Raw genomic sequence first — 22221 nt, 5'->3', positions numbered from 1 at the left:
ATTGTTTGGTTATCAATATTTTGATTGTGCAAATATGGTTCATCGGATTAATGGTTATTTTTTGTTTGTGATCATGAATTGTCTGCCGATAAGTTTCTTTCCTTTAATTGTGAAGGTTTCGATTATAAAACTGTAGAATGCAAATTCAAAAAGATACAAGGTTCCTCACTAAATTTGTAACTAAGCTTGCTAATTTATATGTAGTGTAGCTATGGTATATGTGTCCAATTTATAGCTTAAAAAATATGACCGTTCAAACACAGTATTGTTATCAGTTAAGCCATAAATCATGGAGAGTCAGCTCTTTGCAAACTGAATAATTTGTTTAGGGCGGACAAAAAATACCGTTTTATTATACAAATTTCCTTAAGTACTATGAAGCCGGAAGATCTGTTCTTGTCATAGAAGGAACATGTCGGATGGAAATCGATATCGTCTGGCCTTGTTACAACTGTCACGCCCATCAAATAGACCACCAGGTCACCCTCATTGCGGTTATTAACTTATTTGCAACTATTTACAAATAGTTTATGGTAACCGTAGTGGCACAGTTTGCAATGAGCCGAATAAAAGGAAAGGCACACCGGCTCATAACTTGCTGCCTATCCTGCTATGAGTAAACATAAGCCAGTACAAAGCCATCGTTTGGAAGAAGGGGTTTAGGGGTCCAGACTTGAACAAATGTTAGTCTATTATTGTCAATAATATTACTTGTTTAATATAACATGTTCAAGCATTAGTTTAGTAATCATTGTATGATATCCTTAATTTCCAAAGATTTAATAGAGAAAAGATTAGGAAAAGAGTGAAAGAGATCAACACATTTGAATTATTAACTATTGATGATAACATCAGCCTAGAACCAGACAGTTCGTTCAAATTAAAGCATTTTTGAATGTCTGGAGATGCGGTTTTTGCAATAATAGACGGGTTTTTATAATAAGAGATACAAAAATGGAATATGAAAAGCAGTATTTGGACAATAAAAATAAAACTATAGATTACAATGATTACGTTTTTCTGCATCGCATTATGAAAAGAAAAAACAAAATACAAAAATAAATAAATACACAAAACTACCATGATTTTCTTATGATACATCGTTATATTTTACTTTTCATTTCTTAAAAACATGTAACTTAACAAAGGAAGGAATTTGAGAAACAAATTATTGCTTTAGATTCGAGGAAGAATGGAAATAGAGAAAGTAAATGTTTTTAAATTATAGCTGTGGAAAGTAAATATGAATTAAATTATAGCTCTAGTCGAAATTCGCCGTAAAGATGTGCATCTGCATCTAATAATGGCTTGGGCGAAACAAATCGATAAACCGTTTATTAATTTTCTGTTCGTACCGATCCACACGGGCTGTAATTACTGTAATGGTTGCAAATTAATTGACAACCCACCTTGAACATGAACAAACACGTTCAATGAAACTATGCTGTTCTGAGACTCGCCTTAATGTTAAAGGTTTCCAAGAGATTCCTTCTAGATTCCTTCTGTATGTAAAACAAAGGAGTAATCGCAAAAAAAAAATCGTTCTTGTTGTTAACTTTGTCGTCAAAAGTGCACTTTTCCGTTGTTTATGAAAATAATTCAGTGAGGCACTGCCTGGTCCGTGATGCAAGAATGTGACGATGATGGTGATGGTGATGATGATGTTGTACTGTAGCATCGTGCTTCGCTTCACGATACAAACCTACAATCGCATTCCTCGATACTTTTCAATCGATTTACACAAACAGAAGGACAGGAAAATCGCCAACAGCTGCGTTAATCCAACTCCTATGGCAACAATGATGACCAGGTTGCGGTTGTACATGATCCAGTCTATTAGCGCATTATAGCATCCCTGAAAGAGGTGAAGGACAATACTTTAGCCATTGTTGTAAAACGGTAAAAAAAAAACAAATACACACACACACCTTTTTAAAGTAGCTGTTCGAATCGGTTGGCGAGAAGGGACAGTTTTTGTCTTGCGGCTGGAATAGGGACGTTTGTACGCAGCAAGCCGTCGGTATAATCTTATCCCGTTTGCTTTCGTTCCACTTCTCAGACAAAGCAAAGTCTCGGTAGTCGTCAACGCCGCAGCAATGCAGTTCCGACATCATATAGTTCCACATTAACGTCACTGCATCGGTTTGGTTACGATCGTTGCTGGTGTAGTAATTCGAGATCGTGGTCTGGAGGTAGTTTTTGGTTTCTGTTCGCGCACGATCCTTGTACGCCGCTGCTAGTCCAAAGGCCGTCACCTCTGCTACTAGAATTACCAGCAAAAATAGGCCGTACTGTGGGATGGATGGTAAAAAAGAATTTGTTTAGAAAACACTATGACTATTATTTATCTGCGCATGTTGATCCCGTGGCACAGCCGTAAAGTGTGTGATTTAACAACATGCCCGTCATGGGTTCAAATCTCATGTGCTCTCCAGCTATGGGGTAGACCAATCCGTCACAAAAAGCACATTAGTGGCTTAACGCAAGCTTTGGCGGTCTACGGTTGTTCCGAAAAATTGAAAGAAGGAAGGAAGCAAACTATTATTATTACTCTGCTCCTGTTACTATTAGATGAACGTATATTAAATTATGCAATGAACGTTTTACCCTTTGCATAACTGATTACGTTTAAATTATTGAGTATATTATAACATTCAAATTAAATTATGTGTGTGTGGTGTGCAAGGGAAAACAAAACTGGTGAAACGTATAGAAAAAAAACACACATACACACATTTTATACTTCACGCACTCCTTAAGAAAAAATGTAAAATTGACTCATCATCGTTAGTGGATGCTGCTATACCAGCCGTATCTTCTATCTATGAGGCCATCATTTGCACATGACGTAAAGCCATGTGTGCGCAACGATGCATATACAACAAATATAAAAAAGCGAATCGTCGGCAAAGAAACTTTAACTACTGCCATCCACTACTTTCGTTTTCAACATTACAAAACCGTAACACATTGGACGCTACCGGACTATGAAACGAATGCCAACAGACACTCATTGCACGAGAGCGCCTATTACCTAACATAAGTGGGTCGTAGAGCCCAAAAAACATAACGATCAGATCAACTAACTATTCAATGCCCAATTGTCGAGCATGATGCTAAAAATAATGGGCCATGCTTGAAGTATATTAAACTGAACCCTTCATTAACATTAATCATTAACACGGTTACGAGGAATCACGTGCTAGGTATTAGTAGCGTTAAAACGTTAACGATTAACTAGAAGAAAAAATGTTTATTGGCCCTATTTCACATAAGATCTGATGAGTTTTTTAAATGGTTTCTTACGGGAAAATTATCATTAAAAGTTGATTTATTTTTGCCTGAGCATGACAAAATCGATATTTGAAATGTAAAATAGTGTACCCAGTGTAACAAAACGCGACATAAACGGATCATTTGCCCAACTAATAACGTGTCCCGTCCAAAAGTTAAACGCAGAACAGTGCGTGAAATAGCTGGTTGTAAAACACGATATGTGTCATTTGGAACACGATAAGTACACACTATATTACAGGAGAAGGATGAACCTATAGGATGGACCATAAACCGTTTAAAGGGATGAACCTATTGGACGGGGTGACCATTTTGGTAGTCGTTTAAAACCTCCCTATCTTCAATCCGCATTTCTCTGTTTACATACCGTTGTTAGAAGGCACTGGCTTTCACGTATCGCTCCACAATATCCGAGGAAGCTGAGGAAGAACATTACCGATCCGATTACAATCAGCAGATAAGCTAGCTGCTCTATAACTGCCGGTTGCGTAAAATGCTGTAAACGAAAAGGAAGAAAGTGATAAGATAACTTGTATTACTAACCATAAACACCTCTGTAAGCACGTTAGTCACAGATTTCTCATCCCACGTGCGATCTTCAAAGTGATCCCGAGGCAACAGTGTGGGCATATGCAAGACGAATGTCTCGTTTATTTAATTAACAAACAATGTGTCACTTAATCGTACACATGTAAGCCGTGTTGCAACAGCTCCGAGTGTGACTGATGTTTGTACAAATTAAACCCCTCTGCAGATGATGGGTAGATGCGTTTGCATGCGTGAATGTAAAAGGGCATCATTTTTTCTTCTATGAGCAGAGTATATATGATGTGCCAGTGTTATGATCAACGATTATCGACGGAATATAATAAACTTTGTACTGCGATATATTTCTTGGATTTTAGTGAGTTTTATCAATCAAACAAAAATGAAATTCCCATTACCAATAGGAAAGATTTATCTTGCTTATAGAAACTCCCTTTGTTACTGTGTTGCATTGAGGTGCTGTTATGAACTCTTCGTCTCTCAATCAGGTGATAGGCGCCGTCGGAGTATGATTTAAAATTGATGATAAGTTGCCATGTCTAGACGTAAAGAAAACCTGGCCATCATAAAGTTTTTACATGCAATTGCTACGAATGAATTTATAATTCACCATGCAATTATGTGTCCGAATGTCTTGACGGCAAATAGTGTAAGTCCACCTACTATTCGAATGTGCCATGTGGCGATGTCAATGACCTCGCTTGCGTCGTATTAACTGCTGTATTGCCGTAGTAACAACTTTAGTAAGTTGCATTGTAGATAGTGAAAATGTAAAAAATACGATTGTAAGCTTATTTACTTTAAATTACTTTAACATTTCAATTGTAAAATTTAATGCAGTCGATATTGTTAGAACCGACTAATAAACAAGAATAATTTATGATTGTAATTTAGTGTCACTACCGCTCCCACTATCGTCCAATTCCTACTTAGTTTTGCCTACGTTTCTATGACTTTAGTTCAAAACGCCAACGCACACCGGATGCAAATTCGATTCGACGAACGTTAGAAGTTTTATTGCACCTCTCAGCTACACTCGGTGATGCAATGCGTTTTAGCATCGAAGTGCAATTAATCACTGAACGAAAAAATATAGTCTTCTTTGAAGTCTTATATGGTGTCCGCAAGGGCTTGCATAGAATGAAAAAAAAAAGAAGTAAATATACGCCAGTATGGTTTCGAAACGGTGCGTGCATCGAGCAAATGCTGAATTTAAATTGACGAATTAATACAACTGTGTGTGACCGATGATGCAGCGCCATAGAACGCCAGGCGTGTCGTGTCAGACAAATTTTGCATTCCGTTCAGGTATTGCAATTGGCAGTACGAGTAGTGAAAGGTGCTACGATTTACTTACCTCGAGCTGATCGTTTTCGACCATTTTCAGTAACGCTATAAACGATGTTTTATCTGTGGCTAGCCATACGCCCACGCCGAGCACAATTGTTCCTAGGACCTAAAATATCGTTCGATAAAAATCATTAGTATATTGGTAAGCTTGATCAGCTCGAATTGATGCGTTCATCGTTGCTAGTGGTCGTTTCCAGTGCAAATTTAAACGATCGCGCTACATGTACTTACAAAGAATAGAAAATTGAATACGGATAGTAGCGTTTTTGCTATGCATGATTCACAGTCGCACCCCATGTTGAAAGAGATCTGTTAAGGGAATGTTGATGATTGCCGGCCAAAGATCACGGTGAGTTTGCGATACTGCACACAGTCACACTCTACAGATGTAGTAAATTGTCGGGGTTAATGTCTCGACACCAGCAGATGACCTGCAATGAAGATAAAAAGTGGTATATCGATTAGGATCTCTCAATGTGCAGCAGTCGTTAAACGCGGAAACGTTGCTAACCATCATTGTAATAAATAATATTGAATCCTTTAAGATTGATAAACAACTTTTGGAAAGTGACATCGTGAACACTTTTCATCATGTTGAATCGCTTCGTGGTCGGAATAAAGATAACCGTTATCGTGTTTGCATGGTCTAAATTAAAGAGGTCACAGGTTAACTAAGGCACTGGATTCAATTGCTGTTCCATTCACAGATAACATCTTGACTTGGATTTACCTATTCCTTGATTACAAACTTCATACGCATCACATCAGTCTTTATATGATCATTCACCATTGTTTCAAGTATGTGCGGACTTGCCTTAATTGGTGCTGGATAAATGTTAAATGATTGCCTTGTTTTGAGCATGCTTTATTTTGTTTCGAGTCCATCTTGGACTCGAGCCCTGGACAAATGCACCAGAAGAATCTCCATAATTTAGACCATTTCTGCTGGTCTCGGGGAATTTAATCAAATCAAGCGGAAGAGCTGATATGACAGGTCAAAGCTAGCAGCACCGTGTGATTCAACTGTTCACGCGTATGATGAAGAGGTTAGAGACAGTAACGCAACTTCCACCTTAATGGGTTTTGTTAGTCACAAAATTGCTATTAGAGCTGGTCGTTTTTAACTGCGTAAGCTGTTATATTGATTTATATAATGAAACGATATGAAATCTTCTGTTTGGCATGAACATAGAATGCAAACGGATATAAATAAAAAGTACATAAAATCCATAAAAATATATTTTTTTAAATTTAACGTGATTCAATCTCGAGCTCAGATTGTATTGACCCTTTCCTCCATTTTTTATATTTACTTTCTTTGATGAACAAAAACCAGAGAAAGTTGATGCGTTAGACAAATCGATTTGTTACATTTGTTATAGGAGAGGCTTATACCCTTCGTTCTCCCTTCCCCATACCCTTTATACGCCTTTACACCCCACTGGTAAAGTCATTTCCAGCCATTCTGGTGAGTTTAGCTTGGACGGATCTTTGATCAGCTTACCATACTGGATCGTACACTGCATGCACGCAACACGCTGCACGATACTTCACGAAGTGTTTGGTCGATTTAAGTGAAAAAGTGGCATTGCTTAATCCATTACCATCTTTCAACGGCCATGCTAACGGATCCATTCCCTTTGCGCAAGCACTGCCTGTGCGCAGCTGGAGCAGTTTTTGTTCTTAACCTGAATGGAATATAGTAACTTCTGTTTATGCAGAAATTACCAACAAAAGCATGAATCACACCCAAGCAGGAAATAGTGCATGTTGAATGTACACATTTTGAATAAAAGATGTAATAAAAAATGTTTAGAGAACGAAAACTGTACTCAGCAGATGGCGTGTGACAATTTTTGATCGTGTTGATTTGTTCGTGGCGTAATTTTCTTATTAGCTGCATAGTATCATGCATAGCCACTTCCGACACTTTAGTTTATCTGCTTCCGGGGGTATGCCGGTTTGAACGGATGCAAAGAGGTTCCGTGGGCCGATCGATCATCGACTGATTAACCACGTACCATGACGGGAGCGATCCATGTGCCCCAATGTCAATTCCATGGCTCAACTTTAATGTGAACGGCCTCCTATGCACACAAATCGGAGAAAGTTGCCCCATAGCTAAAGCAATGATATAATACTGCGTAGATGAAAAAAGCAAACATCGTTGCTGTTGGAAGATAGTCTAAGTTTCTATATTTGACGTAATTTTATTCCAAAACGTTTGGTTCGGTTATTGCATTTGTGATGTAGGATTTGTTTGTACATAGTTTGGTAGCTTTAACTAAAAATATCATGCATTTTGCTGCCGACGGATGCATACGTTGATTGCAGTATGCAACGTAGGGCGCATCGTGAACATTGAAAACGAAAATGTGAACGCAACACCATGCATTATAAATTCAATTTCACTTTTCCAGACAATGACCTAATTGGCACGGATATAAAGTTCGTTCTCATCCAACCCCATGCTTCAGCTCAACATGCTTGGACAAAGAGCAATGCATCCTTTTCTGGGTCGCAATAAAATATTTACTCAGAATACAGTTTCATGCATGTGTACGGGAACATAGCAAAACACTTTTTCAATGTTTTGCGCCTACATTGGTCATGGTGTGACATAGTTTAAATTTCTTTCCCTACCGCTTTCCTCATATCACGCAGGAGTGATAATGCACATGCGATCATATCACCACCTTGTACGTACGGTGAAGTAATGAAATCGACAGCTCTCCTACTAGCATTACTTCGCAAGGTATGAGCTCTTCCTGCCGAAGCTCTTCCTGACAGCAATGCATTTGCGTGTTGTTTGCTATAATTACTAGCCAGTGCTACTCGGACCAGTTATCAAATGATACCGATTGCATTCATGCGCCATCGATTGCAGAACATGTTTACTGAAGTGACCTACATGACAGTACCGATCAAACAAACCGTACAAATGTGCTTTGGGATATGTCAGTAATATGCAGTAAATTGGACTAACCCGTCTTCATGTTTGTAAACAATGTGCTGTACGCAACAGTGAAGGAAACTAACACTAAATACAACTCCAGCAGCATCAATAGCCAATTGACGGCAATGGCAAACGATGCACAATTGTAGCATCCCTTCACTGTGCTTTCTTCTTTGATACACTCCGATACTTGATCACCTAAAATTGATCTTTCAAAAGATTGATTACCCAGCAAGTGATGCTTTTCATCGGTTGCCGGTGTCGATCGCTGTACTCGCTAGTGGCATGTAATGATGCTGCCTGGAGGGCCAATTTCTTGCTGCGTTGATAAGCACACTTAGGGAGTGATAGGACACTAGATATCGGATGCGAACGAGAAATCCGAACGACAAGTGGGAAACTGCATTACAACAGCCCACATGCCGAGTTGCCCGGAGGAAGTGATAGGCGTTTGAGGCGTCTTGCACAGTTTAGAAAGTACGCTGGACATAACAAAAGGCACCGACAATGGTAACGTGAGCCGTAATTTAAGACCTTTGAGCGATTTCGGTACGAGTGGTGCGCATGTGGACCCATCTTCACAGTACTACAATTGGCTCCAGGATCTCTCCATTGGCTCGGAGACTCGCTTGGTGCTGGCGAACTGCTGGTGATCTTTTTTCCTACTACTCCTTTGGGGTGAAATGTGAAAGTCGTGAGCAGTGAAGTACAAGCAAGCAGCCCCCGTACAGGTGGTGGTATGCTAATTGTTTAAATCAATACCTTCGTACGCGTTGGAACTTGGAAAACGGAAAATGAATGAGTCTATGCTACAATAACAAAAAAAAAATCAAAGAGGTGAGAGCTTTCCGCGATGTCTCCTAGGGCGTATATAAGCAAGGTGTATGGAGCTGGATGGAAGAAAGTTGGCCTCTAAAAGCGCCGCTCAGACTGTTGAACAATGCTGTAACCACGTGTACAATACATCAAGCCCCTGCTACCGTGATGAGCCTATGCTGTGACAAACTGGTGCGGGTGCTACATAGGCTAACTGTTGCAAAGAAATGAAACGCTTAATCATGCCAGACGTCGATGAAATATCATTGATCAAAATCCATGGGCTCCCGGGTGTCGGTAGACATTTAATTGACAAACCGTAATAAATATGCATGAAGCCATAGTAAACGATCCACTGGAACTGATATAGGCAGATATTACCATTCGGTGAGCGTTCCCGTTGGAATGGTTAGTAAGCGAATCTGTGATTTTCTTCGATTAAAATATGCTTCGTTCATTCCTAGAAAGTGGTTAAGGAAGTAGAACTTTTATCTTGGCTCATTGTGCGAATTTTTATAGAGACTTTTTATAAAGCATAAGTATGAATATTGATATCTTACAATTGACGTAAAGGGAATCTGTATGCTACTATAAAATAGAGCGTAAATTGAAATTATTTCCAAAACGTTAAATTATTTCGAATGAGCGGTTGATCATCATAGGAACACCAACGGATTTGCGAATTTAGCTACGATGCATGTAAAAAAGGCACATCATATAACTGTCTGTCCAGTCAAGGAATGAACGGAAAAAGAATTCGATAAAAAAGCATTCCTGCAGAACGAAGTGGTTACTGAATAGGCGTTTAAAATCGTTACAGTTGATGTGGGTGGGTTGGCAGGTACGTTGCAATTGTTGTCGTTACACTCCACTTGACAGCGAGTAATCCGGTCAGTCAGCACAGTGGACATGACACAGTGAACAGTGGAAGCTAATAAAAAAAAAGAACTTCCCGTCAAAACGATCCCGTGTTGTTCGATCACGATCATTCAGTGCTAACCCTGAGCACGATCACGCCGTGTAACGCATAAGGTGTGCCACGATTGAATCCAACTGTTACGCGTGACCACGAACCCGTTAGGGATTGTCAACGAAGCTGTTTTGGCATCGGAGGCAGGTACGTTCGATAGTACTTGGTTGCTGTCCATAGAGACTAACCGTGAGACATGAACTTGAACCAATGTTATAACAGCAAACCGTTAGAAGATCACTGGTACAACTTATCTGATAACATTATTAAGTTTCAAAATGAAATGTTCACACAGCTTTTTTGGAACTTATTGTCATGTCGAAAGTGTCTCAGAATTGTGTCAAAATTTTCATTCATTTCCGCTATCTTTGATCATTTATCACTGATGGATCAGAATTTCTCCAATCAACAGATATGAAATGATCGATCTCGGATGGGGTTAACAATTTGTGGGAATAACAATCCCCCACTTCCGCCCTTTCTTCCATAAAGCCTCTTGCCAGCCGTGAACTTTGAATCGTTGTCTAATTGCGCTCGAAATTTTCACCACCTGCAAAGACATTTTGTTTTGCTTTACGCTTGGATGCAGCAGAGAGGATGGGGTAAATTTTGCCAAAAAAAAAGAAGATAATTTTCCCTTCCTTTTATTGTCGAAACATAATGAGTGTACGATTCAGGTTGTGAGATTACTTTTACTCCACCACCCGTAAAGTGTACGTTGGCCACCCGTTTTGTTGGTTTTTTTTTCAAGCCGGTTCATAGTAAAAGAAAGTGAACAAACTTTTCATAAAAGCATTTTATTTACGTTCGACCTTTTGACCGTAGAGTTGGTCTTAGTCAATCAAAGCGATGCAAGGCATGGTCGGAAGTTTTAATATGCACTAGCGGCACTTTTGTTTATGTGTGCAATAAATCTGTTGTCAACATTACACGGAAAAATTACGCCATATTTTTGTGTTGAAAGTTGCTAACATAAGAGGCGATTACCTTGTGTCTGTTGCGTAGAATGTTTTCTCGGTGTTTTTTATGAGAAATCTTAAGTATTCATAAAAGCACAATCTATGTAGCACTCGAAAATATCTTTAGGAAATATGCATCAACTGAACAACAGAAATGTGTTCGTAGATAAATCGGAGATAGGTCGATGGGGATCTTTCTTCATTTTAAGTTTTCCCTTTCATGAACCATGGATCAGCTCACGATATAAAAAACAACAAATACACACACCAGCAACATTCTCTCATGCGTGAAGGATAGGTCACTGTGAGCGCCCCTGGGCTGCTGAACTTTGCACACTTGCTACAGCGCTGGAACGCTTGAAAAGAAGCAACTTGTATACGGCGATGCAGGCGCGAAAACTTCATGCAGAGAAACAATAGCATCTTAATTGCACATCCAACGCACACCTACGTCTGCTAGTAGAATGGAACTATTAACCAATCTGCATGCATTATTGCATACGTTCTTGAAACTATCCCATCGATATTATGTGAAAGGCCTGCCTGTCGATTGGCCGACCGTCAAAAGTTGTGCAAAGGTTCGCTTGTTACGAAACTGTAAGTATGCCCAACCGAGGGTATGCCCGACGCGGCAAAACGGCGCTATGAAATACAATAGCATTGCTGATGGTCTAGACTCTAGAATGTAAAGATTGCTTGAGACATTGTATTTTGCGTTCTCAAATATAAAACATTCTGTGTATAAAAGTAACTATTATCTATAATATATGAATGATTCAACTTCCCTACACTAAAAAGCTAATTAGCACTTAATACTTTTAATATTCCTCGACGTAAAAAAACTAACACAGCGGAAAAGTGTTTTATCTACGCAGTTGAAATGTCCAGCTTGCGAGGCTAAATAATCTGTATTTTTAAGTTCAGCGAAGCATGCAAACACAAAAACATATTCTTCCGCCTCCGAAACTTATAAATCACTTCCATATCTTTCCGCCATGGATACTGATGAATGGGACAGCAACAAAACCACAATTCAATGTGTCTCTTGGTAGTAGCCAGTTTCACAGTCTTCCTAGATGTAAGTAGTGCGATAAAACAGGAAACGTTTCGTGTGACAGGCCTGGGATCAGCTTCAATGTTGCCCGGTAGGAAAGTGCACTGCACACTCTCCAGGGTTTACTTTCTCTTTCGCGTTTGCGTTGAACTTGCAGTTCCAGACACAACCATAAAGGTGTTAGATGATAGAAAATCAAAAGTGGTGGCAGAGAGCGGCCGAATGGAAAGGGAACTAAACCTGCTACGGAACGTACTTCAGGCGGAACGGTGGAATGTATCTAAAACTAAAGCTCGATTGCATCGCCGGTGAGCGTAGACCGTGGATTTGCCAATAGCATTCATCGTCTTTCGTTAATTCAGCATTAGTGTAGTAATAATCTTACGGAATCATACCGTGTAGAAGTACATTTCAATAATACACATGAATGTGCAAAACAATAGTGGAAAAACGCTACACTACATGGTTTTGTATTTTTAGTGACAAACATACAACATTTGGCGTATGATTTGCAAATGTTGTATGCGTTCTTTCTTGCTTAGATCGCGGTAAAAGTCAGGATATGGAAATGAAGCCACAAATGGACGTTTACAACCAACGGTACTCTTGTAACGTACTTAAGAAACTCGACCGTCAATCAAGGCCAGACAGACGGCGACATCAACGAAACTTTCATTCCCGATGGATAAACGACCTAATAAGAAATGCCCTTTTGCGAACGGATGGACACCCCGTTGGCAACTGCAAACACCCATAACGGCCAGCTACATCGGTGAAAGTTGACGAAATGAAATGGTAGCAGTCTAATGATTGAAGCGATCGCAACACGTCGCACAATGCATCCACAATGCATTTAACGTAGCCCGTGCAGTTGCTGTGTGCATGCACGTTATCTTATTTGAATAAGCATACACGTTTTATTGATGCAATCTGTAATCTTTTGTATCGTTTGTTTTGCTTTTGACAATATAAAAGCATCGCAAATTGTTTGATTCAGATTCAATGGATTAGGGTTAAGAAAGAAGGTACTTTCTAACATGGTACGCTTTTGTTGCCTTTTTTTAAATAGGCGTTGTAAATGGCTACAGGTTTAAAAAGACCCCACCAAGACACAATTGTTTCGCTCCATACTACATTCGCTCGCATCAGTTCGAATACACATTACGGGTTTTTTTTTACAGTGAGACCGTTAGTACATCACTTCACAAAAACAACTACACCCTTATTTATGGACTGGCCAGCTATGGAAGCGTGGAAGAATGGAATGTACCATACCAGCCAAGCCTAAACATAAACTCTCCGTCTCCAAGGTCGATTGAAATGTCACTTCTACTACCATCAATGAAACGTGTTTAGGACCAGTTCTAGCCGCCAGTATTGATGTGGGGATGTTGTTCATGAGCGAAAACCAACAAAACCGGACAAGCATATTGAAACTCGTCCTCAGTTTTGAGACTTCGCTGATGATTCTGTGGAAACCTTCATTTGTGTTGACGATGTGCAACTAGGTTCCACTAGATTGTCCAGAGTATTCCCACACGGTGCACGCAAACTGCGTGCATGCACATGATACCTTGCGATTCTTATCGCACTATCTCCGCACGTATATACATCTCAATGCTGCTGCTGTTGGAGCGTCAAGGTTGGCGAGCTTCTGCACACTGGTTACGCAATAATGCTCGCAACGACAGACAATCGACCTAATGCACAAGTGAAACTATTGTGCGTAACATCATCACAGGTTGGCGCCGTTTTGGCAAAACTGGCAAAGTGGGGACTGGTTTGTTGATCGACCCAGCATTCCATTAACAGTGCGTATTGTTGTTTGGATTGCATAACTGAGTTAACGTTTAAAGCACAACATTGAAGCTTTGAAACGTACACATGGCTGAACTTCCATCACAGGAAACGCTTGATTGACATCGGATGACCGCAAAATTTAAACCGCCTACTAAGGAAGATAGATCAAAAAGGAAAAGCACTATTGATTAGGAACCCGTCCAACGAGTCCAAACTTTGATGACGGTACAGATGACAACGATCTGTCATCTGTCCAATGGTGATCGGGGACAGGAAATCTGTGTCATGCGTTCAGAAATGACCATTTGTAACGATGGTCTGTAACTTTGGAACTATGACATTGAATGATCATATGGACGACCGAAAAGGCTGTCACACAGATGATCGCTAGAAACGGTAAAGCTTACCAACACCATTGTTATACAGTAAATTTAATTGACAATTTTTTTAATCAATCGGCCTATTCGGTCAGTTTCTACTGAATAAATAAATATATCATGCCGTACATAAGGTAACTGAAACCGTTATCGTGCTCAATATATTGTATCAGTATTGTTATATCATGTTTGAGAGTGTTTGCCATTGCTGTGCTAGATTAAAACATCTCTTTTATAAGACAAATATTAATCACAATTAAATGTAGCAGGGTATTGACATAATTATTGCTTCTGATTTTATAATTCGATGCTTAACATTTTCAGAAGAAGAAGAAGAACATTTTCAGAAGTGAAATTTACTTCAATTGTGCTTTTGGATTTTAGAACTCCTTGGACAAAATCGTGTTCAATGGTATTTACAGATAAAATAACAATAATTTGATTGAAATATTTAATTATAGTTTGCTATCAAAAATAACAACTTTCGTAAAAGCAGGATATGGGCATGTATTCCATTCATTCGGCTGATGGATTACTTAGCAAGGTAAATAGCAGGAAGTTTTCATCGCGGAAAGGATGCACAACACCGGAAGTAAAACTTCCGCCGGCCGGAAGAAAATGTGCTATGCGTTAAATATGGGTCGTTCGATTTTCGTTAATCTAACGGCCTTGTATAGTTGCGGCATTACTTATTGGCTGAATTTTATCATTTAGTTGTCTTTAATTGAGCCCAAAAAAAGTGGTAGAGTCTTGTCATCGCAGTCGATTTTAGCCACTGAATGGGGAAGCATTTCGGGCATTTGAATCTCTTGTTGCAGTGCCTGTAGCACGTCGAGGGGATTGGGTCGTTCAACTTTGGCACGTTTTGGGACTAACCGCAACAGCATAGGCCAAGGCTTACCACAACTATGTTTACCACCGGATACGACGTTGGCTGAAAGGAAGAAATCACCGACAGGAGAGTACGACGGTTTCCATTTTCATTGGGAACCCTATTTCCCTATGGTGTTGTTGTTGGTCTAAGACGACGGTGTGCTATTTTTAATTCTCGTGTTACAAACGTGCGCGCGTCTCGGAGCAGATCTTTGTGTAGAAAATTTCGATACAATCAGATGTAAAGTAGAAGAGAAACATCATGGCGAAAGTGATAGGCGATTGATTATCATGGTTCGCTTCAGTATTGTCAATCGTTTAATACAAACTTGGTGCATTTGCTTAAGAAAACAAATCAAGTGCGTTAAAAAAAATAAAAAAAATATATCGAGTTGAAAATCCTCTTTAGTTTTTGTTTCGTTAACAAATCAAACAAAGCGCTTGGGTAATGAAATGACCAGCAACATAGTGAAAATCATGAATATGCATGTGCAGTAACCCCATCGTTCTGCGTTATAAAATGTTAAGAAAATTATACAGCTCATCAAGATAGAAGCATGCTACCATCAAACCGGCAAAAACTGCTCAGCGCAGCATTATTCCAGCAATCACAATTTAGTAATGATCCGTCGTACATTACATTTTCCACACATTATGCAAATGCGTTCACTGTAGTGCTTGCAGCTGATTCGCGTGGTCCACTGATTCCCGGGTCGCGGGTCTGGTGACCAGTGTAATTCTCTACAATCATAAACAGCGATCGGACTTTTCGTACTAAGGCTTCGGCTTTTAAGCTAGTTCTCGTACCAGTGTCTTATTCGTACATCTCGACAACGTTCTCCGTCCACTTCCTGCCCAGCGTATCGTGATCATCATGCTTTTCAGCGGAGCAGAAAATGCTATAAATTCACTAGCTAACTTGAGCTATTCGCGCTGTTGTCTTTTGAAGAACCCCTTGTTGACGTCGGCTATTGTTGTCAGCATAAGATCGATTGTAACGAAGGATGTAACGAAAGAACCAACATGAGCAAGGGTAGCTACCGGGCAGCTCGATGTTGCTCGGTGTGTGTGTGTGTTTTGTATGATCGTACAAGTCTCGCCATGACACGAACGGGCCGCATAAAAATAGGAGCAATCCCAGGTGCGGGAGATTCGATGCGTACTTAGTATGTGCGTACTTGCGATGGGAATTACCTAAATCGAGGGTCACCACTCTGCTGGCGCTAGGGTTCCCTTTGTGTGCAGGGTTGATTGTCTTTGAGGAAAAATAAAAATCAAAATCTTCACACAAACAACACCACACATGGTGTGTATTGTTTTTTCCTCTTCTTGTGGTGCACAGCTTTCATTCCTTTCACTCGCGACCATGCACGCATACGAACGACCGTATTTTGGCCCCTTTGCTTTTTACTCACACGCGCAGCACCGAGAGCCCTCACTTCGTCAAGCAACGGTGGTCATTTCCTTCCACGTTCTACAGGCGTCTTGCGATGCGGTCAGCATAATTATGCTCCATGGGGTACAAGCAGGCGGCCGGTCGGTCGGTTGCATTTAATGTGTAGTTTTTTCTTGCTTGTCCCTCTTTGCCTCTTTGTGAGTGGTTGTGATGGTGTGCGTCGCTTTTTACCTTGGTGGCGTTGCTGGGAACCATTACATATCCAAAGGCCGGCTTGAAATCGCCCATGTCACACACAAGTTGCCGCTTCAGAAATCTCGAATAAGGTGCCACATTTTAGGAGAGGGAAAAATAAACACCATCGTCGAGAGCTAGCGAGAACCACTGGTACAGGAAACGTTTTCGGCGAGAGGTCAAGCGAAAAACTTAAGAATGGGTTTACTGACGGAGAGGAAACACGTTCAGAATTGGAAATGAAAATTGAGGAAATCATTCATTGTTTCACATGAGAGGTGAAGAAAGAAAAATCGTTCGATTCACTGATCTTAGACTTGAGTAAATTAATGAAATATTTGATCACTTAACCCAGTTAATCTTGCTAATTGTTTAAAGTACTTTCAATTATTTATCTTAGTTCGTATTTAGTTTGAAACATTTCTTTGACATATTGTCAAAAAATATTGTAAAAATAATCTTTGTTTTATTTTCTTTGCAGATGATCACTAGTAAAAGAGCGTTTTTCTGATATATTTGCCTATGGTAGCCTAGTTTAGTCAATAGGCCGGTAAAACACGTGGCGTTAATGAGCGCAAAGAGGGGAGTACATTTCTTAGTTTGTGTGTCATTCTGTTTACGTATGGTAGATACAATGCATTTGAGTAAATAAACTCCAGTAACTTTCTATATGAGAGGATGCGAGAGGTCTACATAGGATGATGATATTGAAAAAAAATTATGGAACTCTATAATCTCAAGTTTTGTGCTCTAAGTGTTTAGGATGAACCTTTAGCACCTAATAATCGGTGGTTGGCAGAATTATTAAAATTATTAAATATCGCAATGTTATACTTTTATGCTAGTTTTCTCATGACATTTAAGCACATGTTTCACGATGTGGTTGAGTGCTGTCGAAATCAGTAATGTACAACAAAGCTCAACAAGGCTACCGCAAAAATGCGCCGTCCGAACCTACTATGATTGGTTTGTCTACAATTGGCTAATGCTGGTGCATAGGTTCGTTACCCGAACGATATGACATCACTGCACTGTACGGAACTAGTAGCTTTAGTCACTGCTATGCTAATGTTTTAATACAGGCTCGCTTAAAAGTTGCACCAAGCGAATTGCTCGGAGGCTAAAACATTGAGCAAGTAAGTATTTTGACTAGCAGTCTGCAGTAAATCAACGTAAAATAGGGAAACATTTATAATTACCGTAGTTAACGAAGGGCCACAAGGTACTTCATCTGTGTCGTTTCGATTACATTGTTAGTGTATTGGATATAAAAATGCATCCACATTGTCTATCTTAAGACAACAAACCGCCCAAGGTTAAGTTCAACGAGGAATTTTAGAGTTGATTTTTAATAAATTTATCCCATCAAATTTATTAAACAACTACCTTATTTTTGCATTGAAAAAGTAACTTTTCATTAATCATTGGCTACCAACTCTGCTTGTAGTGCATTAATGTAAGCCAAAACAGCGAGTGTTAAACATTATAGTCATTTCGCTGTAAGTCTTCTCCAAGGGGGGAATTTCGTATCATATTTCCCTTTACCACAGCAACTGACACTTTTAGGACACGTATTATATACTAAACCGGATCTATTTGCTTGTGAAAAACTATTCGTGTCGAGTACGTAAAAGGTTAAACGAGCCTATGTTAGAGTTAAAGTTTTGTTTTATGTTAGTTCAACAAGTCAACTGATACATAACTTGCAGTATTGAATGCATACATCACCAGATGGTTGCAGCGTGCTCCAGAAATATATTACAAAACAACGAAAACAGGTCGATCGTATCCCTGGCGGTAGGTTGCATAATATGCGTGCAAACATTTAGCTCAGACCACCTGCAATTTAATGCAACCGGTTGTGTCCTTTGTGCACAGTTTGCAACGCAGCATGCACCCGATCGAAACGAGATTGCTCAGCGTTTTCGGTAAGAAAGTTTATTACACAATTAAAAGTACACCTCCCGATCTAGATGGTTTCAATGAGGCCGGTTTAAGTGTGGTTAAGTTTTTACAATACAATTATTTATATACAAATGTGTAATAAATGTGGTAGAAGCTTCCATTTAAAGTTATCAGTACCTTCATCCATTCCAAAACTTTTCCTAAAAAAAGTAAGATGAAAAGTAAGAAAGAGTAACCAAAAACAGAATACCTGTTCCTAATGAGAATATCCACTCTCTACATCTTCCATTCCACGAAAAGGTATTGGTGACCTGTTTCGAAACCTTAAAGTGTATCACACAATGAACAGACCACAGGTCTGAAAACGGACTACGTTTAACCGACCGTAGACCTTCACTGTCTGCCAACCTTTGAAAAGATATATTTTTGAGTATCATTTTACTTTAAGGGAACAGAATCCAGATTACTGGACGTTACCATACCAGACAGCTACTACTGTTTTATATTTTGAGCTGTATATTAGCTGTATTTTTGTAGGTTTTGAAAAATGATGCGGTACTTGGTTCATACGATAGTTGAACCTCAGATGGGAACGTTGTTGAGGCGTGTAATTTGACGGTTTTATCACGGTGCAAGTGAACAATGACCGGCCATAGCATGTTCAAAACACCGGCATTCATCAAAAAGGAAGCTTTTAAAACAATAATTGCATTTGTTATTATGCTGGCAGACAAAACTCTAATAGATAAACTGGTGAAATACTCTCTCAGATTCATCTGGTACAAACGTTTTTAAAATCGAAATTCGTCGAAAATCGATGAGTTGCGAGCAAAAAACAATCAGATGTTTGAAATTCTAAAACATCTCATACGACCTTACGATGGAGTTATTTGAACAATTTGTAATAACGCAGCTGTACAGCGAAATAAACGTTCAAATGATCGGCTATACATAGGAGGAATTTGAAAGGTAATATTACACCAAAAAGGGATACAGTAAAAGAAAAATATTTTGAAGTCACTTAAATTAACTCAAACGTTTTTTTTCATATGTTTTGGCTCATGAGGAGTTTGGTGCTGGAATTAATTTTCGACGAAAAGGTCATCACAAATGATGTCATCAGTGGTGGCGCAATGTGTTGCCGTAGACGTATTTCAATATTTAAATTCATGCTGCCTCCAAACATGGCATAATTTTTTAAAACCCATTCTCAAGTTCAACATTAAACATAGCTTAGTTGTTTTGCAACACTTAAGTTTACTTTTTTGTACATACCTTAACACACTACTGTTACTGTTTTTTGTATCACTCTGAGAACAATAGCTTATCTGTAGAAGCTAATGTTCTTGTGGCTCTGGTTGAAACAACGTACTTTCTCTGCATTCCACGGAAATGAATCGCTCTGGATTAGTGAGCTGAAATTTAACGACAAACACGTTATGAAAAAGAAGACACACTCGCATCATAAGCACATCTGTATCACGGGAACATATTGATGCCAGCATATTTGACCTTTCTTCCGTCCACTCCCTTCATCAGGGCAAATGCGTACACATGGTTTGATTATCATTTAAATTGTAGATTTTTTATTATACCAAAAGCACTACTACTACGGGTGGGTAGAGGTCATTGATGTTTCTGGAGTAAATAGGGTCAACATGCTCTATGAAGCAAGCATGCATCTTTTAGGCTGGTAGCTAAACAAAGTTACTTTTGTTATTTTGAACAAGTTGCCACAATTTGACTGCATCACGATAATATATTGCATACATTAACACTTTTCTTTAGTTATGATGCATTGGGATGCTCGTTACAACTATTGCATGATAACTATTTCCTAAACAACAACAGACTAGTAGCAATAGAGCACACCACTGTCACTAGCACTATGCAGAATTTACTTTTATTCTTCCATCCAAATCTCTAGGGTGATCGTACGAATCAAATTGGAGGGAACGCATCCATTCTCCGTTCACTGCCGTCACTTGTCACTTCCACCCAGCTAACCTAACCGCATCTCCTCGGTACCCTGATCCGTGGAAGATAATACGTTGAACGGTACGGTTTGCAAAGGTTCCGCAGACACAATTTCGCTTGGACCATGTGGTTATAGGCACAAGAGGAAACGATCAATTCTTAACACGTTTCACGAGCACTGCATAGGACGGTTAGGGTTTCGAACGTACCAAAACAGGTTTCGGGCGACACGGTAAACAACAAAAACAACAGAACAGCCGTTACGGCTCTTACCAGGCATATACAACGAACACGCCGTACTCGCGACCGCGCTTGTCAAGGGCTGGTTGTAGACAAAAATATTATGGACGCAGCTGCGGCTTCGCTCAGTAACGCTCAGCTTGTTGGAATCGACGTGTTCATTCTCCGTGTTCATTTTGAAGACGTTGACAGACAGACACACAGACGTTGAAGAGGTATGTGGGACAAAACATAAAAAATAAACAAATTATGTTTCAAAACTTATGTTCATTTTCTATAAATAAATGCACTAGCATTGTAAGATTTTTTTTTGTCCTTCGTCATACGGACTTCTGAATACAAACATATTTTTATCTTTCTAAAAGTTGTATGTGTGAAGTCTGGTTCATTTTTTCCATTGTTTTAAATTTATATGATTATGCCACGTCTCTAATTCATCTTTTAACAATTAATCCAATTAATCTTTTTACCTCGAAAAAGCGGTAACGGAGAACCTGAACATAAATTGCATACATTTTTCTCTAGTTTTATTCTCATTTGTAGTTCATTCGTAGTGTGTATGCGACCAATAAATTCTTAAGCTAAGGCCACATGAAACGCTCACCCATCAGGAAAGCGAGGGAACAAAATGAAAACGGTTGCAATAGGGAATCACTATGGACGTAGGGAAATCTTTATTCGAATAATAAAAATTAACCGTCGTGTCCATCACCAAACTTACATTATCTTTCGTATGACTGGAATACCCATATTTTGGTATGTTGTGTATGTAAAAATTATCCTGTTTATTTGAAAACTCAAATCATGCAAAATAAATGAATGAACAACAAATAAATAAATAAAACATAAGGCAAAGTTGCGAATGTTATTTTTCTTTCACATTTTCAATAAAATAGCAATTTTTATAAACCCAAACTGGTATTGTGGGTTGGCCCGTCTCGTGATACAGTGATCAGCATCCAAACTGAAAGTATGACGATACATTTCAGAACATTTTAGGCAAGAAACTCATGAACAAAACATATTTTCAATCGTGCGGTTCCTTGTAAATCTATTTTGATTCCTATGGATATCGAACTGTACAACGTGTATTGCTTATATTTTCGGCAGTAGCATTAAATGAATGAGTTGTTGTGAATGTATAGCTAAAACCTGGTGAATAAACGGCAATAAAAGCAAAAAAACAGTTTTGTGGTGTGTTGCTACGCGTGTAGCAATCCGTTTATTTCATTCGCAACGGTAAAGAGATTTTACAAACTGTCGTTCGCGTTAGGCTGGAAATAGACGATCCGAGATCGTCGCGGTACCGTGAAAATCGCGCGTGACTTGAGCTTTAAATTCTGTGAGCGTTTATACATACACCGAGACTGAAGGTGAGAGATGGCTGTGTGAAAATTGACAATCGGTTTCTCACGCCGGTGTGTGTAGAAGCTCTGAAAAGCGCTGAGATGAGACTTTTAAAATGATGTTGATA

At 39.2% G+C, this 22221-nt stretch overlaps 1 protein-coding gene across 4 annotated transcripts; it reads right to left on the bottom strand.

Annotated features, from left to right (window-relative positions):
- Nucleotides 1-1085: 1085 nt before the first annotated feature.
- LOC1275100 (tetraspanin-9) lies at nucleotides 1086-20916 on the bottom strand. 4 transcript variants are annotated; one of them, XM_314330.4, is made up of 7 exons: nucleotides 20781-20916; nucleotides 19806-19945; nucleotides 5422-5621; nucleotides 5198-5296; nucleotides 3662-3790; nucleotides 1929-2291; nucleotides 1086-1855 (listed from the first exon to the last, which is right to left on the bottom strand). In XM_314330.4, the coding sequence occupies exons 3-7, from the start codon at nucleotides 5485-5487 to the stop codon at nucleotides 1703-1705; spliced, it is 810 nt and encodes a 269-aa protein (XP_314330.2). In that variant the 5' UTR covers nucleotides 5488-5621; nucleotides 19806-19945; nucleotides 20781-20916; the 3' UTR covers nucleotides 1086-1702. The 4 variants fall into 4 exon arrangements, with proteins under 4 accessions (XP_314330.2, XP_061500354.1, XP_061500356.1 ...); XM_061644370.1 differs by having other exon boundaries at nucleotides 20717-20836; XM_061644372.1 differs by lacking the exon at nucleotides 20781-20916 and adding an exon at nucleotides 20432-20687.
- Nucleotides 20917-22221: the final 1305 nt, after the last annotated feature.

This window comes from Anopheles gambiae, chromosome 2 (assembly GCF_943734735.2).
Source record: "Anopheles gambiae chromosome 2, idAnoGambNW_F1_1, whole genome shotgun sequence".
Lineage (NCBI taxonomy): Eukaryota > Metazoa > Arthropoda > Insecta > Diptera > Culicidae > Anopheles > Anopheles gambiae.
This window is presented reverse-complemented; position numbering and strand designations above follow the sequence as displayed.